At 51.9% G+C, this 16554-nt stretch overlaps 6 protein-coding genes across 6 annotated transcripts, besides 14 other annotated features; 1 reads left to right on the top strand and 5 right to left on the bottom strand.

The window, feature by feature from the left end:
* Positions 1 to 290: 290 nt before the first annotated feature.
* Positions 291 to 311: a microsatellite.
* Positions 312 to 314: 3 nt separating this feature from the next.
* ACLA_040720 (choline transporter-like family protein) lies at positions 315 to 2045 on the bottom strand (the record flags this gene model as incomplete). The annotated part of the gene is made up of 2 exons (XM_001271281.1): positions 315 to 1667; positions 1722 to 2045. 2 exons carry the CDS (start codon positions 2043 to 2045, stop codon positions 315 to 317), a joined length of 1677 nt encoding a protein of 558 aa, XP_001271282.1.
* A 183-nt stretch (positions 2046 to 2228) lies between these two features.
* Positions 2229 to 2258: a microsatellite.
* Positions 2259 to 2808: 550 nt separating this feature from the next.
* Positions 2809 to 2843: a microsatellite.
* Positions 2810 to 2839: a microsatellite.
* A 258-nt stretch (positions 2844 to 3101) lies between the features above and the next one.
* ACLA_040710 (putative GTPase activating protein (Gyp3)) lies at positions 3102 to 5474 on the bottom strand (the record flags this gene model as incomplete). Its single annotated transcript, XM_001271280.1, has 1 exon — positions 3102 to 5474. One exon carries the CDS (start codon positions 5472 to 5474, stop codon positions 3102 to 3104), a length of 2373 nt encoding a protein of 790 aa, XP_001271281.1.
* A 203-nt stretch (positions 5475 to 5677) lies between these two features.
* Positions 5678 to 5755: a microsatellite.
* Positions 5679 to 5750: a microsatellite.
* Positions 5756 to 5991: 236 nt separating the features above from the next.
* Positions 5992 to 6080: a repeat region.
* An 11-nt stretch (positions 6081 to 6091) lies between these two features.
* Positions 6092 to 6119: a microsatellite.
* Positions 6120 to 6135: 16 nt separating this feature from the next.
* Positions 6136 to 6176: a microsatellite.
* Positions 6137 to 6173: a microsatellite.
* An 81-nt stretch (positions 6177 to 6257) lies between the features above and the next one.
* Positions 6258 to 6294: a microsatellite.
* Positions 6259 to 6294: a microsatellite.
* Positions 6293 to 6313: a microsatellite.
* Positions 6314 to 7747: 1434 nt separating this feature from the next.
* Positions 7748 to 7792: a microsatellite.
* A 992-nt stretch (positions 7793 to 8784) lies between these two features.
* ACLA_040700 (putative ubiquitin conjugating enzyme (UbcB)) lies at positions 8785 to 9459 on the bottom strand (the record flags this gene model as incomplete). The annotated part of the gene is made up of 3 exons (XM_001271279.1): positions 8785 to 9111; positions 9243 to 9359; positions 9433 to 9459. The coding sequence occupies 3 exons, from the start codon at positions 9457 to 9459 to the stop codon at positions 8785 to 8787; spliced, it is 471 nt and encodes a 156-aa protein (XP_001271280.1).
* Positions 9460 to 10080: 621 nt separating this feature from the next.
* Positions 10081 to 10865, bottom strand: sec11 (signal peptidase complex catalytic subunit SEC11; the record flags this gene model as incomplete). Its single annotated transcript, XM_001271278.1, has 3 exons — positions 10081 to 10321; positions 10443 to 10661; positions 10747 to 10865. 3 exons carry the CDS (start codon positions 10863 to 10865, stop codon positions 10081 to 10083), a joined length of 579 nt encoding a protein of 192 aa, XP_001271279.1.
* Positions 10866 to 11476: 611 nt separating this feature from the next.
* ACLA_040680 (putative RTA1 domain protein) lies at positions 11477 to 12674 on the bottom strand (the record flags this gene model as incomplete). Its single annotated transcript, XM_001271277.1, has 3 exons — positions 11477 to 12221; positions 12291 to 12440; positions 12496 to 12674. The coding sequence occupies 3 exons, from the start codon at positions 12672 to 12674 to the stop codon at positions 11477 to 11479; spliced, it is 1074 nt and encodes a 357-aa protein (XP_001271278.1).
* Positions 12675 to 13695: 1021 nt separating this feature from the next.
* ACLA_040670 (kinesin family protein) lies at positions 13696 to 16460 on the top strand (the record flags this gene model as incomplete). Its single annotated transcript, XM_001271276.1, has 6 exons — positions 13696 to 14061; positions 14126 to 15197; positions 15249 to 15373; positions 15425 to 15952; positions 16000 to 16060; positions 16117 to 16460. The coding sequence occupies 6 exons, from the start codon at positions 13696 to 13698 to the stop codon at positions 16458 to 16460; spliced, it is 2496 nt and encodes an 831-aa protein (XP_001271277.1).
* Between the last annotated feature and the right edge of the window lie 94 nt (positions 16461 to 16554).

Here is a 16554-nt window from a genome sequence, read left to right as displayed (position 1 = left end):
CGTTTTCGGGGTGTTGAATTTATTGGCTTTGTTGATAGCGTGTGGTAGGGTTAGGGTCTTGGATAATGGGCAAACCTGTCGGGACCTAGATATCGGGACTTGATGAGTTCGAGGGAGTATTGTTAAGGAAAGGGGGGGAGGGGGTATTGATTAATATAAGGTATATTATGAATTATCTTGATGGCATTACTCCGTACGTTTTAACATGACAAATATCCACATATCCACCCATTTCAAACCAGCATAGCATCAGCCCTCGGGGGGTCCAGATCCAGAGAAGAACAACAACGAAAAAAAAAAAAAAAAAAAAAGGACTACGCATGGATGGCCTGCTGGACGCGCGGATACACCTGCACCAAGCGGTGGTAGAGGTCGGGATGATCGCGGATCATGACCTGGGGGTCCCAGGCCATAGCGACGAAGATGGTTTCGATGCCGCTGCTGACGGGGGTCATGAAGATCTGGCAGATCTGGAGGCCGATGACGAAGGCAAAGGCCATGATGACGGCGGTGAAGTTGCCGTCGGCGTTGTAGGACGGGCGGGTGAATTGCAGGTAGAGGTAGGCGAGGAGGGCGCAGACGTAGGAGACGAAGACGGAGCCCATGGTGAGGACGGGGCCGATGAGGCAGTCGGTGACGAGGGCGTCGATGCCGCGGTCGCGCATCATGGTCCAGGTGTCCTTTGCGGCGGGGATGTAGGGCTTGCCGTAGAGGGCGATGTGGCAGAAGGCGTAGCGGTTGAAGAGGGTGACGAGCCAGTCGAGCAGGGCGATGAAGCAGCCGAGGATCCAGAACATGATGCTGCCGACGACGCTGCCCTGGCTGGCCTCGTTGCGCTGCGCGACGGAGCACGCCTGCCGCAGCATGTTGACGAGCGCGATGATCAGGCTGCCGAAGCTGATGCTGCCGAACGAGTAGGTGGTTGCGCGCCGGAAGGCCCCGCGCGTCGCCCCCTTCGGCATCCCCTGCGGCGACTGGCTGAAGAAGTACCACGAGCCGTAGACGCCCGCGATGGTCGTGTGCACCGTGTTCTTCACCCACTCGCTGAACCAGTACATGGCGAAGGTGATGTAGACGACGAGCCCGATGACGCGCGCGCGGCTGCACCCGCCCTCGCTGCACGACGGGTTGGTCGCGCCGGGCGTGCTGGCCGGCTCGTACGCGACGTAGATCGAGACCAGCGTCACGGAGAACCAGGCCGCGAACGCCACGGCCACGAGCCCGCCGATCGTGCTCACGATAAACATGTGCCCGTACTTGCGCGACACGTCGATCGCCGTCTGCAGCATGAGCGCCGTAAAGGGGATGCGCGGGATCCAGCTGATGAAGCAGATGATCGCGAAGACCCCAAACACCAGGAACACGATCCCACCACCATACTGCTTGCGCGCGATATAGTAGATGCCCGTTGCCAGCGCGAAGACGATGTTCAGAATCCCCGTGACCCAGATGAAGAGTTTCGAGAAGTAGCGCGCGCCCAGAAAGTAGGCATACGAGAATCCGAGCGCTACACAGAGCACAAAGAGCAAGAGAATGAGCGTGTTAGTGTTCAGAGAGATGTCGTTCGCCGAGTCGTAGATGCCGTCGCCATTGAAACCCTTGTACTTGGAGTAGCGGTGGATGGTCACACCCGACACCGCGACGTATCCAAGGAAAGTCGCGATGAACTAGCGGGGAGTGTCAGCAACATCCTCCGATTTAAGCCCTACAAACCGACTCACCAGAAGACCCGCCCAGATATCATTGTACTTGGGCTTCTCGATCTTGAACGCCTCGTCAAACCCATAGACAGCCTGGTTGTACGTCGGCGGAGGACCCCCAGGCGGCTTGGGCTCCGGAGCTGGTCGATAATTGGGATCGTAGTTGTACCCGTTGTTGTTTCCAGCATTGGCAGGATTCCCGTTGTAATTATTATTGTTATTATTATAGGTGACATTATTGTAGTTATCGTGGTAGACGGGCTGCTGCTGCTGCGGTACCCCAGGCTTGGGGCCGCCATAAGGCTGCTGCTGGGGGTTGTAATAGTCCGCTGCCTGTCCACTCATAATGGCATATTATGGAGCGACCGTGAGAGAGAATACAATAGATCAAGGGGAGGACAGAAGGAGAAGAAAAAGAGAGGCAGAGGCAGAGAGAGAAAGCGAGGGAGGAAAGCGAATCTCGTCAATTTGTGTCACCCACAGCCAAGCAGGGGATGCACTTGTAGCCAGGGGGGGAAAAAAAAAAAAAAAAAAGGGAAAAAAAGGGAAAAAAAGGGAGCCCCATCCAAGAATCAGATCCATGATGGGATGACTTTTAGTTTAGACGTGCTGAATTGAAGGCCCTGAGACCTGAGTTCCAGTTACCCAAGACTAAAGATGGAGTTCATCCGGATGCGGTCATTGCGAGTGCTAAACTGGGTCTGATGGGGACAATCGACGATCGATTCGATGCACATTGAATCACGGAGCCCAGCACTAACTGCTAGAAGCCTAGGATGATGCTAGACAAACTGAATAGTCGGTGTCTTGGTGGCACTGGGCGCCAGATAGAGGTGCACAAGAGCGCGTCATGATGATAGAGATTGCCAGGACGATCACAGAGCCAAGAGTCCAAGACTCCCAGGCGGCTACGAATCACGATCGTAGGAAGAGACCAATTCTTGAGGGCCAAGAGTCCAAGAGCTCCCAGATTCCAGTATTTGAGCCTTACACAAACTACGGAGTGATTACCTCGAGAATTTTCAGTCAGGTACTTTGGTCTATCCAGTTTCATGCATGTTCAATCACTTCATAGACAATGCTCAAGATGTATGTACAGAAATTAAGAAGAGAGAGAGAGAGAGAGAGAGAGAGAGAGAAAGAAAAGGGAGAAAATACGCCGTGATAGACGCAGTGCACCGATGCAGTGCGACGATGCAGTATGTACAGTGTCGGCCTCAGATGAGAAATCTCGCTCAAGGACCTGCATGCCTCGGTGTGGAGGGGCGGATGGATGCCGTGCCAAGGTCGTAGCGATCAGGGGATTAGATAATGATAAAACATTAAGTGGGTATGGAGTAGTTAATAGATAAGCGAATCCGAATGGCCAAGCGGAAAATCACCAGTGGCTAGCGGCTACCGTCATCGAAAAGCGTGCTGCTTCATGTGCCGCCAGGAATCCGCCAGACTGCGCTCCAGTCCAGGAATCGGAGCGCGGGACCGTGTGGTCGGCCACTCATCCGTGGCAGCTTGGAGTTGACCCTTGCTGATGGCCAGGGACCGTCGCAGCTTCTCCTGCCGCACCGCTGCCCGCCGCGACGCTCGTAACTCCTCGATCCGCCCTTGTCCGACGCGGTGTCGTCGGACGAAGGAATCATCCAACAGCGCATTGGCATCTAACAGCTTTTTCGGGACCGTCTGCACCACTTGGAACACTTCCATGGGGTCGGACACGGCTAGAATATCCTTTTCGCTAGCCTTGAAGATGGCCAGCGACACGCGGAAGAACGTCTTCGATCCTTCGTAGAAAAACACATCCCACACCCGCAGCGTGGTCTCCAGCGGGAGGCTGCCGATGAAGACCGACATGAGCCAGTTGGTGAGGCCCAAAGTGATGTCCGGAAGCCGAGAGTCCACCGTCAACGCGGGGCTCTTAGACCGGCCCCCCGTCCCCGAAATTTTGTTGTAGATGTGCGGTAGCGACTCCTTCAGCAGGACCATGAGAATCCACAGATCGATGTTGGCGCCTTCCAGGCTGATCTCGTGCGTACCCGGGAGATAGACCGAAGTCACAATGTGCAGCATCCAAAACGCTTTCTCCTCGGGGAGAAAGAGGAGGAGCATGCCGGTGATGAAGTTGAGGGATTGCGTGTAGCCCACTTTCGGGTTGTGCAGGGCAAAGGCGTACAGAACCCGCCGCAGGGACTGGATCATCTGCGTCTCCACCGTGACGGAGGTGTACTTGGGATTGCTGCTACCGGAGCGAGCCTCCAAGATGGTCTGCTCGACGGACTCGGGCTTGAAGTGCAGGTTGTCCGGAAAAGTCCGATGCAGATCGCGCTCGATATGCTCCTTGTCATCATTGTTGGGGGACTCCATCGCTTGCTTGACAAGTCGGTCGTACAGCCCCGGATTCTGCTTGAGGAGGTCGTATCCCCCCGCGTACCAGAACCAGGCGGCCCCGCGGAACTCAGATGGGATGCCTTTGCGCACAAAGCGTTTCACCTTGTTCGTCCTTGGCGGAAACACGGTCGGATCCTTGGTGGGAAGGCCGTTCTCCTTCAGCAACTCCATCCACTTGTTTCGCCGATTCGCCACCAACTCCGCATAAGGTCCATTCCACGCTTCGTACTGTGCCAGAGTCACATAGTGGGTGACTTTGCGGAATCCGTAGCGGTCCCGAAGGTCGTTTCCCGGCATCAACGGAGGCGGTACCACACCAGGGAGGAGAACCTTCTTCTCGACATGTTCAATAGCCGAACATCGACCCGGCGACTTCGGAGCAAGACACTCTTCCGGAGGCTGCGCCTCGTCGCTCGTTTCCCCTAAAACCGGCTCATCCTGGAGCTTCCCGTCGACGGGATTCAGATCCGGGAGATGTTGCGGCACTGGTGGGAGGTGATCAGATGGGATCAGATCAGGCGATTGCTCATCAGAGCTATGTCCGTGGTCGAAGGTCAGATCTGTCGGCGGACGGGGACTGATCGGTCTCAATTTGCTCTCGTCCCCGAGGCCTGGAGAGGCTGGCTCCTCCGTCACATCGCTGAAACCGTCTAGGTACATGGCGATGGCATCCTCGACGCTCATCCCGCCATCCTTGTCGTCCGGGCCATCGGGTGTATCCGGCGACAGATCGGTAATGGAGCTACTTTTCGTCAGGACACTGCTCCGCTCCGTTCCGCTCGCGTGCTCTATGCTCGACCGCGACGTTATGGCGGAATTGATGCTCGACCGAAACGCATCGTCCCCATAGGCATCAGGAGACCCATTCCCATTGAAGCGGGGCAAGGCCAGTCCTCGGGACGGAGAATCATTTGGATTTGGACGGCGATCGTGGGGATGATGCGCCCTCGGGCGTCTGCTGTTCATCTGGGAGGTGGACATGGAGATTCGCAACCCGGGCCGTCCCGGGGGAGGGCCTCTTCGGTAATTCGGACGGCGGAAATCATCTTCGTACGGCGGGAGATTCGGGGAGGGCGATCGGGGGAAGGTCGGACTGCGATATGGTGGTCGTCGCAGAACAAAGTCATCACCGAGGCCGATCTGCGGTGAGAGCGGGCGCAGGAACGGATCGTCCGGGCGGGTATATGCAGATTCTTTTCGAGGAGGATGGGGAACCGGAGGGAGAAGAGGCGACTGTGACCGGGGAATGCCACCGGCAGTAGAAGGTCGAATGTCGGGGGGATGGATTCTCAGAGGATCGAGTCGTAAAGGATGAGGGACTCTGCGACGACCGGGGATGACATGCTCGGCCTGTCGAGGGGGATATCGAAACTCTCCATGTTCTGTGACCATGGCCACGAGAATAGAACCCAGTTCTCGTTGAACATTTGTTGTAAGGCTGCAGCGGTCGAACGGCGAATTGGGTGGCAATTACCACACGGTGGGGAGGTTCGAAGGGTAACTGGAGATACGGATACAGGAGAAAGACCGAAGGACCGAGTTCCGTGGTGGTTAATGATAACGAGCGGCAAGGTCAGAGACAATAACAGTAAGGATAGTAGTAGTAGGAGTAGTAGTAGTAGTAGTAGTAGTAGTAGTAGTAGTAGTAGTAGTAGTAGTAGTAGTAGTGATAGGAGCTGTCAATGGGAGTGTGTGTGTGTTGCGCTGCGTCGAAGATCAACTGGTCGTAATGTCTCGGGATTACCGTAAAAAGGCGGGACAGGAAAAAGAGCGTCAATGACAAGGAATAATCATAAGGAAGAGAGGCTCCAAACACCCACGCCAGACGTGATATCAGTCCATCAAAGAGAGAACGAGAAAAGCCACAGGATCCTACCAGAGGTTCGAGAACTGGAGACTCAATCTCCAAAAGAGAAAGACAGGGAAAGGGAAAAAAAAGAGAGACCCGAACTTGGGGGAGAAGGGGGTAGAGAGGAAGGAAAAGGAAAGAAAAGGGAAAAGTAGATTTCGATGAAATGGGATGAGATGAGATGAGATCCGCCAGTTTAGTAAGGTAGGAGTAGTAGTTAGTAGTAGTAGTAGTAGTAGTAGCAGCGTTTAGTCTAACAGGCAAAGAATCTAGATTTTTCCTGTCTTATGATTCTGATTATTATTCTGATTATTCTTTGCTTGGTGTTCTTCTTCTTCTTCTTCCTCTTCTTCCTCTTCTTCTGCTGCTGCTGCTGCTGCTGTTTCAACGGGAAAAAACCGAAAAGGGGAAAAAAGACTGAGGTCCAAACTAAACCGTCGATTTCAGGTCTAGCGCCGGTATTGATGGTGGTTTTTTTATGTTTTTCGCTTTCTTGTTGCGCTTCTGTGGGGGCGAATTCAAAAATAACCTGGTTTTTTGGTTGGTTTTTTGAAATTGAATGACACAAATAATGGCCTTGAGATTGTTTCACGTTAATACGAGGCATTCATTCCAGTGACGATGACATGATATCAGTAGGGATAGTACTACTAGTTTATGTAGATACATTATTATCCTTGTTAGATAGATAGACTACACTACTACAGAGAAGACTAGACTAGGTTCCTCTCTATCATTCTCATGCAGAATTCAAAATTCAGATGCATCATCATGCATGGCGGTCTCCTACTATCTACTATGTACTCTCCTCCCCTGTGAGTACGGAGTAAGACTGTATGACAGATCATGCATCCAATAGTGGCTCATATGCAGGCTGACTGTGGCCAAACAGCTTCCAGGGTTCATCTGGCGTGCCGTTCCGCCTGGAGTCAGTCAATCTGACATTTCCATTGCATCATTCCCCTAGACCATGGTGCAGAATCCAATGCAGTACGGAGTATTCCATAGTGTCCATACGCCATGGGTAGAGTCCATATGCTCAAGTCTCACTCTCTCAAACTCTCAACAGTCTTACTACAGTAGTCCTTTGGGTTTGGAGGAAAAGATTTAAGTTTTGGTAGATACAGAAACCTGATTGATCACAACTAATTAGATCCTGAGTAGGGTCCCAACGCCCAAGAGCGTTACGCCTACTCCGTATACTCCGTAATCACAAAGTTCACTAACGACCCCAGCGGCGGTTAGTTACTTGGAAGCGCCTACGGGCTACGGACACGGTAGTCTTTACCTTCTAGGCCCGGCTGACTCATTTCTTCGTTTCATCTTCCACTAGATAGTTAGTTAGCTAGAGACAACTTGAGTGACCATTCCAAAGTACGGAAACCACAGACTAAACAATAATAATGTAGTTATGTAGACTAACCAGTTACTCCGTAGTCCGTACATGCTCCACAGATCCACCGCCTCATCAAAAGGGACTAAGAGAGTTAAGGGACGACCCAAGTCCCACTCCCAACAGAGCCAGATCCGCTCTTGGCTGTCCAAGAAAAATCGATCATTGACATTCTCGGTGTCCAACTCCACCGTCCACCGTTGACCCGTTCTGGTCCTGGTTCTGGGGAGACCGGATTCCAGAAATTCCATTCTATTGTTGATCCCATCTCCCAGGTCCATGCCCATGACTCTTGACTCTTGAGCCGTGTCCGATTCCAGCTTGGAAAATGTGACGTACCCTTGCGTCGGCCGCTCGGCTAATCCGTTCTCCACGAACCGTTAGCTTTCTTTGTCTTCTTCCTTTGTGATCATCTTCATTTCCGTTGGACGATGGGTTGGACGTTGGACGTTGGACGTTGGACGTTGGCAGAAACCGGAAGCTCGAAGACGGACCACGGACGACGGACGGCCCTGCTACCCGATTTGATAATTTGATGAGCAATAGGAAAGAAGAGAGCACGCTGGCTCCCAAGTGAAACACCGCTCGAAATCATGATCTACATAGTACGAGAAAAACTATGTAGTAGTCGACTCCGTAGCCTCTGCGTAGTATCCCACACTGTAATCCAGCCCCGAGGCGCAGTGCTCGATGATATAAGCACTCCAGCGGTGCTAGAAATTGTTTGTTCTTATTCCCCTCTAATTCCCAACAACTGCTTCATATCATCTGGAGTACCGAGCCTTGTTTTCTGATACCGGGTCTGTAGGCAGAATGGCGATAGAGAGTGCATCCGACATGTGATATCTATCGAAGTCCCCCGCAAGCTGTAGTGCAGTAAACCTTTTTGTATTCTGTCTGTGCTGAGTGCTGACATGACAGGTTGTGGCGGCCTACCTGAATACTCATCACATTTCATCGTAGCGAGACTTGGCGAACAATGCCCTCGCTCCTATCTTCTTTCTTCTAACTCCCTGGAGTGGGCGCGTGCGATTTACGAATTCACCAAGAGCACGCCCTCTTTGAGCTGTTTGCTTGTATGTTTTCTCTACCTGCGAGAGAATCCTGGCATTCGTGGAATGTCTTTTGCAATATCATAAGCGTCAGATGCTTCGACGCAGGGGTATTGTATCATCAAGGTCTCTCCGTGTTGTACTGAAATGGGATGAGGTGGGGTGGTCGACAGAGTCCAAAAAGGGGCATACCGGCCATGAAATGATCAGTCAATCAACCACAGCCCACGACCAAAGTTCCCATGGGCGCAACAAGTCCCCTCGGATACCCTCGAGCCTTTCATGCGACATATCGAGGGCCATGCAATCCACCCCATCTAGCCCCCATCCCTCGTAAACAACCCAGAGAGGGGGGGGAAGCAACAAGCCGTAGGTATCCGGATCTCCTTAACACCACCCCCCGCCGCATCACGCCTTCTCCTCCGTCGCAAACTTCCTCGTCCACTCCCTCGCGATCTCCTCATACCGCGGCCGGTCGTTCTTATACTGCTCTGCGATGCGGCCCTCGACCGCATCGTCCGGCATGGGCTCGTCGAGCAGCTGCCGCGCAAACTGCAGCACGGCCGCGATCCGCGAGCTAGGCTTCCACTCGTCCGGCCGCAGCATCCCCAGACACATGCTGCCCTTGTCGTCGTTGGTGACGTTGGGGTGGTAGATCTTGGTCGCGAACGAGACCGTCGGCGGCTTGAACGGGTATTCGGTGGGGAGGGTGAGCTTGACGAGGAATTTGCCGTTCTGTGTGAGGTTCCCGTGGGAAGGGAAGGTTGTTAGCAATGGGTACTTCGATATGGCGGGTGGACCGTGGAAGGGGAGTGTGTGTGTGTGTGACTGTGGGTGTAGGCTGTAGGTGAAAGAAAGAGACGTACGTGGTATGGTGACCCCTCGGGCCCTTCCATGTAGACTTTCCATTCGTAGAGATTGGACTCGTCGGCCAGCTGCACGGAGATCCCGGCGGGGGGCGACTCCATGAGCTCGGCGAGCTCCTGCACTTCGTCAGTTCTGTTCATACTCCATAGAGTATCATGACTAGAGAGCGATCTTCGATCTCGATCTCACCTTTGCGATCCGTTTCTGGCTGCCCATGATGACGGTCTTCACTCAGACGGGAATGAGAATTTCAAGAAGCACGAGGCCAGAAAAATACAGTCTAGATCTTGACTTGCAACCAGATCGCGTCCAGATCGAACACTCCAGGCAGAAGCAATAGATAGATACAGTCCGTTGGGAGATATGCGCGAGCTCCAACCGAGCTCCCAAGGCGGGGCCGTGACGAGGAGGCGGGGTGGAGCAATTACATACTGGTACATAGTGGGTTTGGCGCTGCTTCGACGTCAGCTCTGGAATCGCATATGGGAAGCTGAATTGATGGATGGCCGATCTCATTGGAGTATTCTTTTCGACAGATTTACTATGTAGATACGCTTTCTCTTGTAGAATTGCATGCATATCAAGCACGACGCATCGCTTAAGTTCATTGGTGGTTGTGGTTCTTGCAGCCTCGGCCTCAATCGTCCGTGTGACAGCGATCTCGGGGTCGCTTTGCATCGACAGCAACGACTCACTTTGGATATGCCCTACTACATTTATCCAGCTAGAAGAGACACACATCTTCATTCGCACTCTTGCCGCCAAAGCCAAATTATAAGCCCGGTTCAATGATATCGATGGATGGCATTCTCATTCGGTAGACTCCTACAGCACCCTCTATTGTTCCCTCTGCAGTATAACCATCAACCCCATGATCCCAAGCAACACTGTCTTGAGCCACGGATGCTCACTCAGCATGATGGTCACGTAGCCCACCATGGGCATGTACCCACGCACACTGCCGACAATATCCTCCTCGCGGTGTAGAAAGTCCTGGTTCTTAGCGTACAGCTCGGTGTCGTCGGCCACGTTGTTGTCGCCCTTGGTGAGGAGCATATTGGGAGGAATCGACGAGGTCCTGTTTTCCACAAAGTGCCGCCACGGCGTCAGTCGCACACGTCCATTGCAAATAAACTTCAAAACGCCGCCCGCGCCCCCATGCGCCAAAACAACGAAGGAACGGTTGAGAAAAACCATACCCGGTAATCTCCTTCACCTTCTTCGCCTTGCCTTCGACCTCGGGGAACGTGCGCACCACGCGATGCACGATCGGGATATCCTTGCCCCGGACATTGTACACGACGATTTCGCCCAGTTCGGCCCGCGGGCTGCGATTCCACAGGAACAGCAGATCGCCTCTCTGGAACGCGGGCTCCATAGAGCCGGACAACACCACGACAATCGGCGAGGAGCTTGCACTGTGAACGCCAGGAGAATTATGGGTTAGCGTTCAGCGAAGGAGGGTCTGGCTCGACTGGATTCCTGCCGGGAACGGATACTGACGTGAACACCGAGAGGCCCTTCCACAGCATGAACGCTGTGGATAGGACCAAGGCGAAGTTCAGGACTTGCGCGAGGGACTGCCGTGTGCTCGACAGGTTCGACGATAGAAAGGACAGCATGGTGGTGATGTGTTTTGTGACTTAGATGGAGGGAGCTTCGGAGGTTCTGCGGCGGTTGGAGGCTAGGTAGCTAGTAAAAGCCACGAGAACAAAAGAAATCAAGAATTTTTTCCAATGTCGAGTGAATATTGTCTTCCGTTTATTAATCCCAATGAAAAGAGTTCGCAACCTCTTGCCGGTGGTTGCGTAACTGAGACTGAGATGGAAGGGAGTTCTTGATTGTTTTGTCAGAGCCAAAAGGCCATGTGGTTCGAGCCTCTTGGCTTTGCGGGAGCTGCAGCAACTTCTTGGAGAGAGGAACAACAATCACATTGCCGGCAGCCCATAATTAGAATGAGCTTTTACATGCTTTGCATTTAGAAATTGATAATATATTGGAGATAGTTTTTTTTGTCTTGTATTCTCAGGAACTATCTCTACTTTTATTGGGAGATCATGGACCGTAGTGCACATTAGAAACAATATATTATAACGGGCAATAATCGTGGTATACTCCGTACAAATCGATCTATCAAGTAGAAGAGAAGCAAAGTCTATGAAATTCTCCACAAAACAAAAAGAACATGAACTCAAAATGAAAAGGGGGAAACTAAGCGAAAGCAAAGGTCATCTCAAACTTGAGTAGTAGAGGTTGGCTGCTTGATGCTTGAATGTGATTCCACTTTCTGTAGATCCCAAAACTTCTCCTTCTTCCCTCTCTTAGTGACGAGACCAACCAAATCGAAGGGATCGAACATAGTGAGCAAGAATGGACGATAGTCATCATAGCCAGGACCTTCGATTTCGGTCACCCCATCCTGCGCAAGGTAGACCTTGTTGGAGCGAGGCAGCCATCGCATAGGAGGAAAGACATTGAGCAACGTGGTGTTCGTGAACATCACTGCAGCCTCGAAAACCCAAAAGAACCACTCGTCTTTCAAAACAGGGCTTATGTCAGCAGCGTTGGATATATTGAGACTGGCAGCCGTGAAGTACTCCACGGTCCGGTAAATGGTTCGAATAGTTATCAGCGCGCAGCTACCGTAGAGAACACACAACGCACGTTTGACCTTGCCGTTCAGAACTCCGCCACGGTGACAGTTGTAGTGGAATTTGCTGGCAAGAGCCACAAATCCCGCCATCAACGCAATTTGAAGGATCAGAGCAGCCTTGAGCAGAGCCTTGCCTGTATTTTGCTTGCTGATAGGATTGTCCGTGTTAGCCAGCAGTGCTGCTCCATTGGCTGTGATCACCTCAATCACAACACTTATGGCAACGAAAGTGGTGAACACTCGACCAGGATGAATCGGTGAATGGTAGGGGATATAATAGAGAATACGGCCCAGAGTAAAGAAGTTGGCTCCCTCGTAGACAGGTCTAAGAACCAGAGTTAGACATCACGGACAAAGCACATCACAAGCTAGATGCAGACTAGAAGCAACTCACGGCCCAGCCAGCAGTAAAACAGTACTGGCAATGAATATACCGAGATTGTCCCATTGGCCCCAAGCGCCAATAGCCCGCATAACAAAACCAGCTGTGAAGAGTAGAGCTGACCAGGGTAACATCCCGGTCACCTTCCACGACCTGTATTTGCTGTTGACGAGAAATAAGTCACTGGGATATGACAGATGAGAGAGAAAGACCGTACCAGCACTGGTAGATGTGGATGAGGCCCGATGCAGCGAATAAGATAGCAAAAGCTATAGGAGCACCCTTGTTCGGTGCGTAATACCAGAAGCTTCCTTCTTCTAGACCACAGTCAAAAGAGTAAACTAAATAAGTCTGGATGGGTTTGATCGTACCGTATGCCGATCTTGCTTCAAGCATGTTGAATTCGCAGATATCACAAATACAATATGCGTAGTTATCCAAGATGAAAAGACGGTGCTGCGATGTAAACGTGTCTTGAGCACTTGTAGAATTGACGATGATCAAGCTTCATCTTCTGACATGCGCCGCAGAGGCAGTATATATACCTTGACAGCCATGGCTCCATGCTTCTCCTTTGGTTCTATCCAGAGCGCAAGGCTCTCTACCGAAAACGAGTTACTCAAACAAGCATAGCACCGAAAAGGTGTCTGCAGGATCGAAACCTTGTCGAGACAAGTTCAGCCTCCGCATTCAGTCCGAGATCGCCAGTCGGTAGAGGGACTGGCGAAGGCGCAGTGGTGCCCGAATATCTGGATCACAAAATCCAAATATTCGTCCATTCCACCTTCAATCAGCGAATCCCTATGCGCTTGAGAACTGCGCGCCAAGAACGGCTTCTTTCATAGATTGTAGGACGCTTTGGACGGCGAAACGAGGTTGGTCCACATGGAATTATCCCGTCAGAGTCATTCTCCTGGCTTTCTACCCCGTGCTCCTGCGAGACACGATCGTATTTTCCCGTAAGTGGCTAGACCATTGGTTTGGATGAACGCTGATTCGGCGTTAGCCGAGTACGAGCAAGGCTGAACAGTTGTGGTGTGGGCTGTGAGCCTGTAGATCAGTGATTAACAGTCAGTCCAGGCGGATGGATGGCAAACACGTAAACTTAACATGCCTGCTCATGACGATTCATTCCACATAGCCATGGTAGAAGGAAATAGTCAACAGGAAGATGCAGTCATTCATGATGTACGGCCAGAATAATGGGGAATGCGTGTGTTGCAGCCTCATAGAACTGGCATCAACGGGCGCCTTCCCTTTTTGGGACCGTTGTCCGGACGACGACATACTAGCCCAATTGGGAAAGCACTGTATCCTGACTTTTGATTAGGGACAGCATCCAGACGTTCAGCTCATCATCGTCAAAGTATCCAGCTCGACATTCGACCCTGCCGGCACATATAAGAGCTCCGACATCATGAGCACGACGACAAAGCCGGGCCAATCGTCCCTTTTCCAGGTTTTCTTGCGTCTTCGCCCACCATACACACAGCAGCAGGATGCTGAACGCTGCCTGGTGATTGACACGCCAGAGGACCAGAGCAACAATATCGAATCTGGAGATTCGTCCGCGACACATGTACCGACAAACATCATTCTGCAACCACCTAATGATACCAGAAAGCGGGCGGTCGAGAAATTCGGTTTCACCAAGGTCTTCGAAGAGTCCGCTTCCCAGTTGACTGTGTTCGAGGATACTGGATTAGACGGTTTGGTCAGAGGTGTTTTGCTTGAAGGTAGAGATGGACTGGTTGCTACGTTGGGCGTGACGGGGAGTGGAAAGGTACGGAGCAGATAACGTTGCATTGTGACTTTAGAAAGGCGCTGCTAACAGCGTTTGGATATAGAGCCATACAATTCTAGGGTCTAAGACCCAGAGAGGTATGACGCAGATGAGTCTCGATGTGATTTTCCGGTCCCTGGATTCAACAATCAAACCCCCCGACAACGCCATTAGCCCCGTACTCTTATCCTCGGTGATCGCATCAGATGCTTCGGAAGCGCAGATGTTCACTGCCCCAACGTTCCTTGAAGCAGTTTACGGAGATTGGAACGGTGATCGCGGAAGAAACTCTCGAGCACAGACTCCTATGAGTTCCTCTAGAGCTCAGACACCGATGACGGTACGGAATCCCATGTCTCTACTCGCGATACGAGGAGTCCCAGTTTTATATCCATCCATCACCCCGAAGCGCTGCCCCCAAGCCTTTATTGGTCCCAGGTCTCCCCAGAAAACTCCCAAGGGAGTTGCTCCCCCAAAATCACAGCGTGTTTTCCCTGTTGGTCCAACGACTCTCTTCAAGGAGAGGATCGGACAAATCGTCCTTCGCTCCCCTCTAGCATCCCCATACGCCCCATCAGTTGATTCCCCGTATAGCCAAGCTAAACCATCACTTGAATCAATTCAGGAACCGTCCCCCGCTCTCGTATTTCCCCGCCGGAATATGCCTCACCGACCCAGCGCTCTGCCTCGCCTGCCAGACGTCAGCCATTTAACTGTGGAGTTGAACCACAACTCTGAATACGTTGTTCTGGTCTCGATGTATGAGGTGTACAACGACCGTATCTTTGACCTCCTATCGCCTGCCATAGTGCCCGGCCAGGGAAGTGCCATGTCGCGTCAAGGAGCAGGAACCCAAAAAGATCGTCGCAGGCCCCTCCTGTACAAGTCAACTGAAGGATCCCCGGACAGAAAGGTTGTTGCCGGACTACGGAAGATTGCCTGCAGCACCTACGAAGAAGCCTTGGCGGTGCTGGAAGTCGGACTTACCGAACGTAAGGTCACTGGTACTAGCGCGAATAGTGTTAGTTCAAGGAGTCATGGGTTCTTTTGTCTTGAGGTCAAAAGAAGAATGAGGAATAAGAGGACAGGCGAAGAGACCTGGATTGGAAGCACTCTCACTGTTGCAGATCTTGCTGGTAAGTCATCGAACCTTCCTTTATCCATCCATCTTAACCAGACGACTGTAGGTTCTGAGCGGGCGAGAACTGCGAAAACAGCTGGGTCCACATTGGCTGAGGCCGGCAAAATCAACGAAAGTCTGATGTACTTGGGACAGTGCTTGCAGATGCAAAGCGAAATTCAAGAAGGAAAGGTTGGTTACATCAACTTGATCTGTTCCTCTAATCCCTGCTGACCTAAGTAGACTGCCCTGGTACCTTTCCGGCAATGCAAGCTCACAGAGCTGCTATTTTCAAACTCATTTCCCTCTTCTACTCAGACGCTCGGCCTCAATCGTCCCCCTCAGAAAGCAATCATGATCGTCACCGCTGATCCCCTGGGCGATTACAACGCTACTTCTCAGATTCTCCGGTATTCGGCCTTGGCTCGGGAAGTGACTGTGCCTCGCGTGCCCTCGGTCACCGAATCTATCTTATCAAGCACTCTGGGCTCATGCAGAGCAGCTAGTGGACGCAACTCACCCAATTTGATCACTCATGAAGAACTCGAAAAAGCCGTCGCCGAAGTTAGCAGACTGACCGCTGAAAACGAAACACTGGCCTTGCGACTTGCAGAGGAAGAGATTGTGAGAGCGGAACTCGAGATGCGGCTGAAATCGAGTGAAGAGAAGTGCCTGCTCATCGAACAGGACGTACGTGAGGAATGCTGGGCTGAAATGGACGAAAGAATGGAAGAGGAAAGAAAGAGATGGCAGAGCGCGTGGGATGAACAGGTAGGAATAAAATCTCAATTGTATCAGGGCCTTACTAACAAACTTAGACTGGCCGCAACGATGAGCATCTTGACAAGAAAATCGAGCTGTTGTCTCGGGGATTTCAGAGTAAGTGGAACATCTAATTCGTAGTCAATGGACGCCAGGCTAAACGTTGTACTCAGTCTACGAAGATCCAGACCCAACCAATGACCAGAAGGTTGAAGAACTGGGATTTGAAAACGACCAGCTACGAAGTAGAATTGCTGCGTTGGAACGCGAACTCATGGGCCGATCACCCACCAAGAAGCCGAAATCCAAGAATGCTCTGGATTCTTCTCACAGCTCCAACCTGCTGGGTCGTGAGAGTGACATCGAAAGTGCACTTCGTCGTATGGATCAACTTAAACTAGCTGATGGCATGTTTTCGCCTGCCGCATCAGGATCCTCGTCTCCCGGCAAGAAGCAGAGAAAGATGGCAACAAGAAAATGGGATCTGGCCCCTGAAGAAGATCTTGGAGCCTGGTAAGCTGTCGATTTAGCGATTGTTACTCTTTTCTGCACGATACCAAAGACTGGATATCTTGGCTTAATTTAGATGGCGTTTGGGGATGCTTCGGGAG

Source organism: Aspergillus clavatus, genomic scaffold (genome assembly GCF_000002715.2).
Source record: "Aspergillus clavatus NRRL 1 1099423829802 genomic scaffold, whole genome shotgun sequence".
In the NCBI taxonomy this organism is placed as follows: domain Eukaryota; kingdom Fungi; phylum Ascomycota; class Eurotiomycetes; order Eurotiales; family Aspergillaceae; genus Aspergillus; species Aspergillus clavatus.
This window is presented reverse-complemented; position numbering and strand designations above follow the sequence as displayed.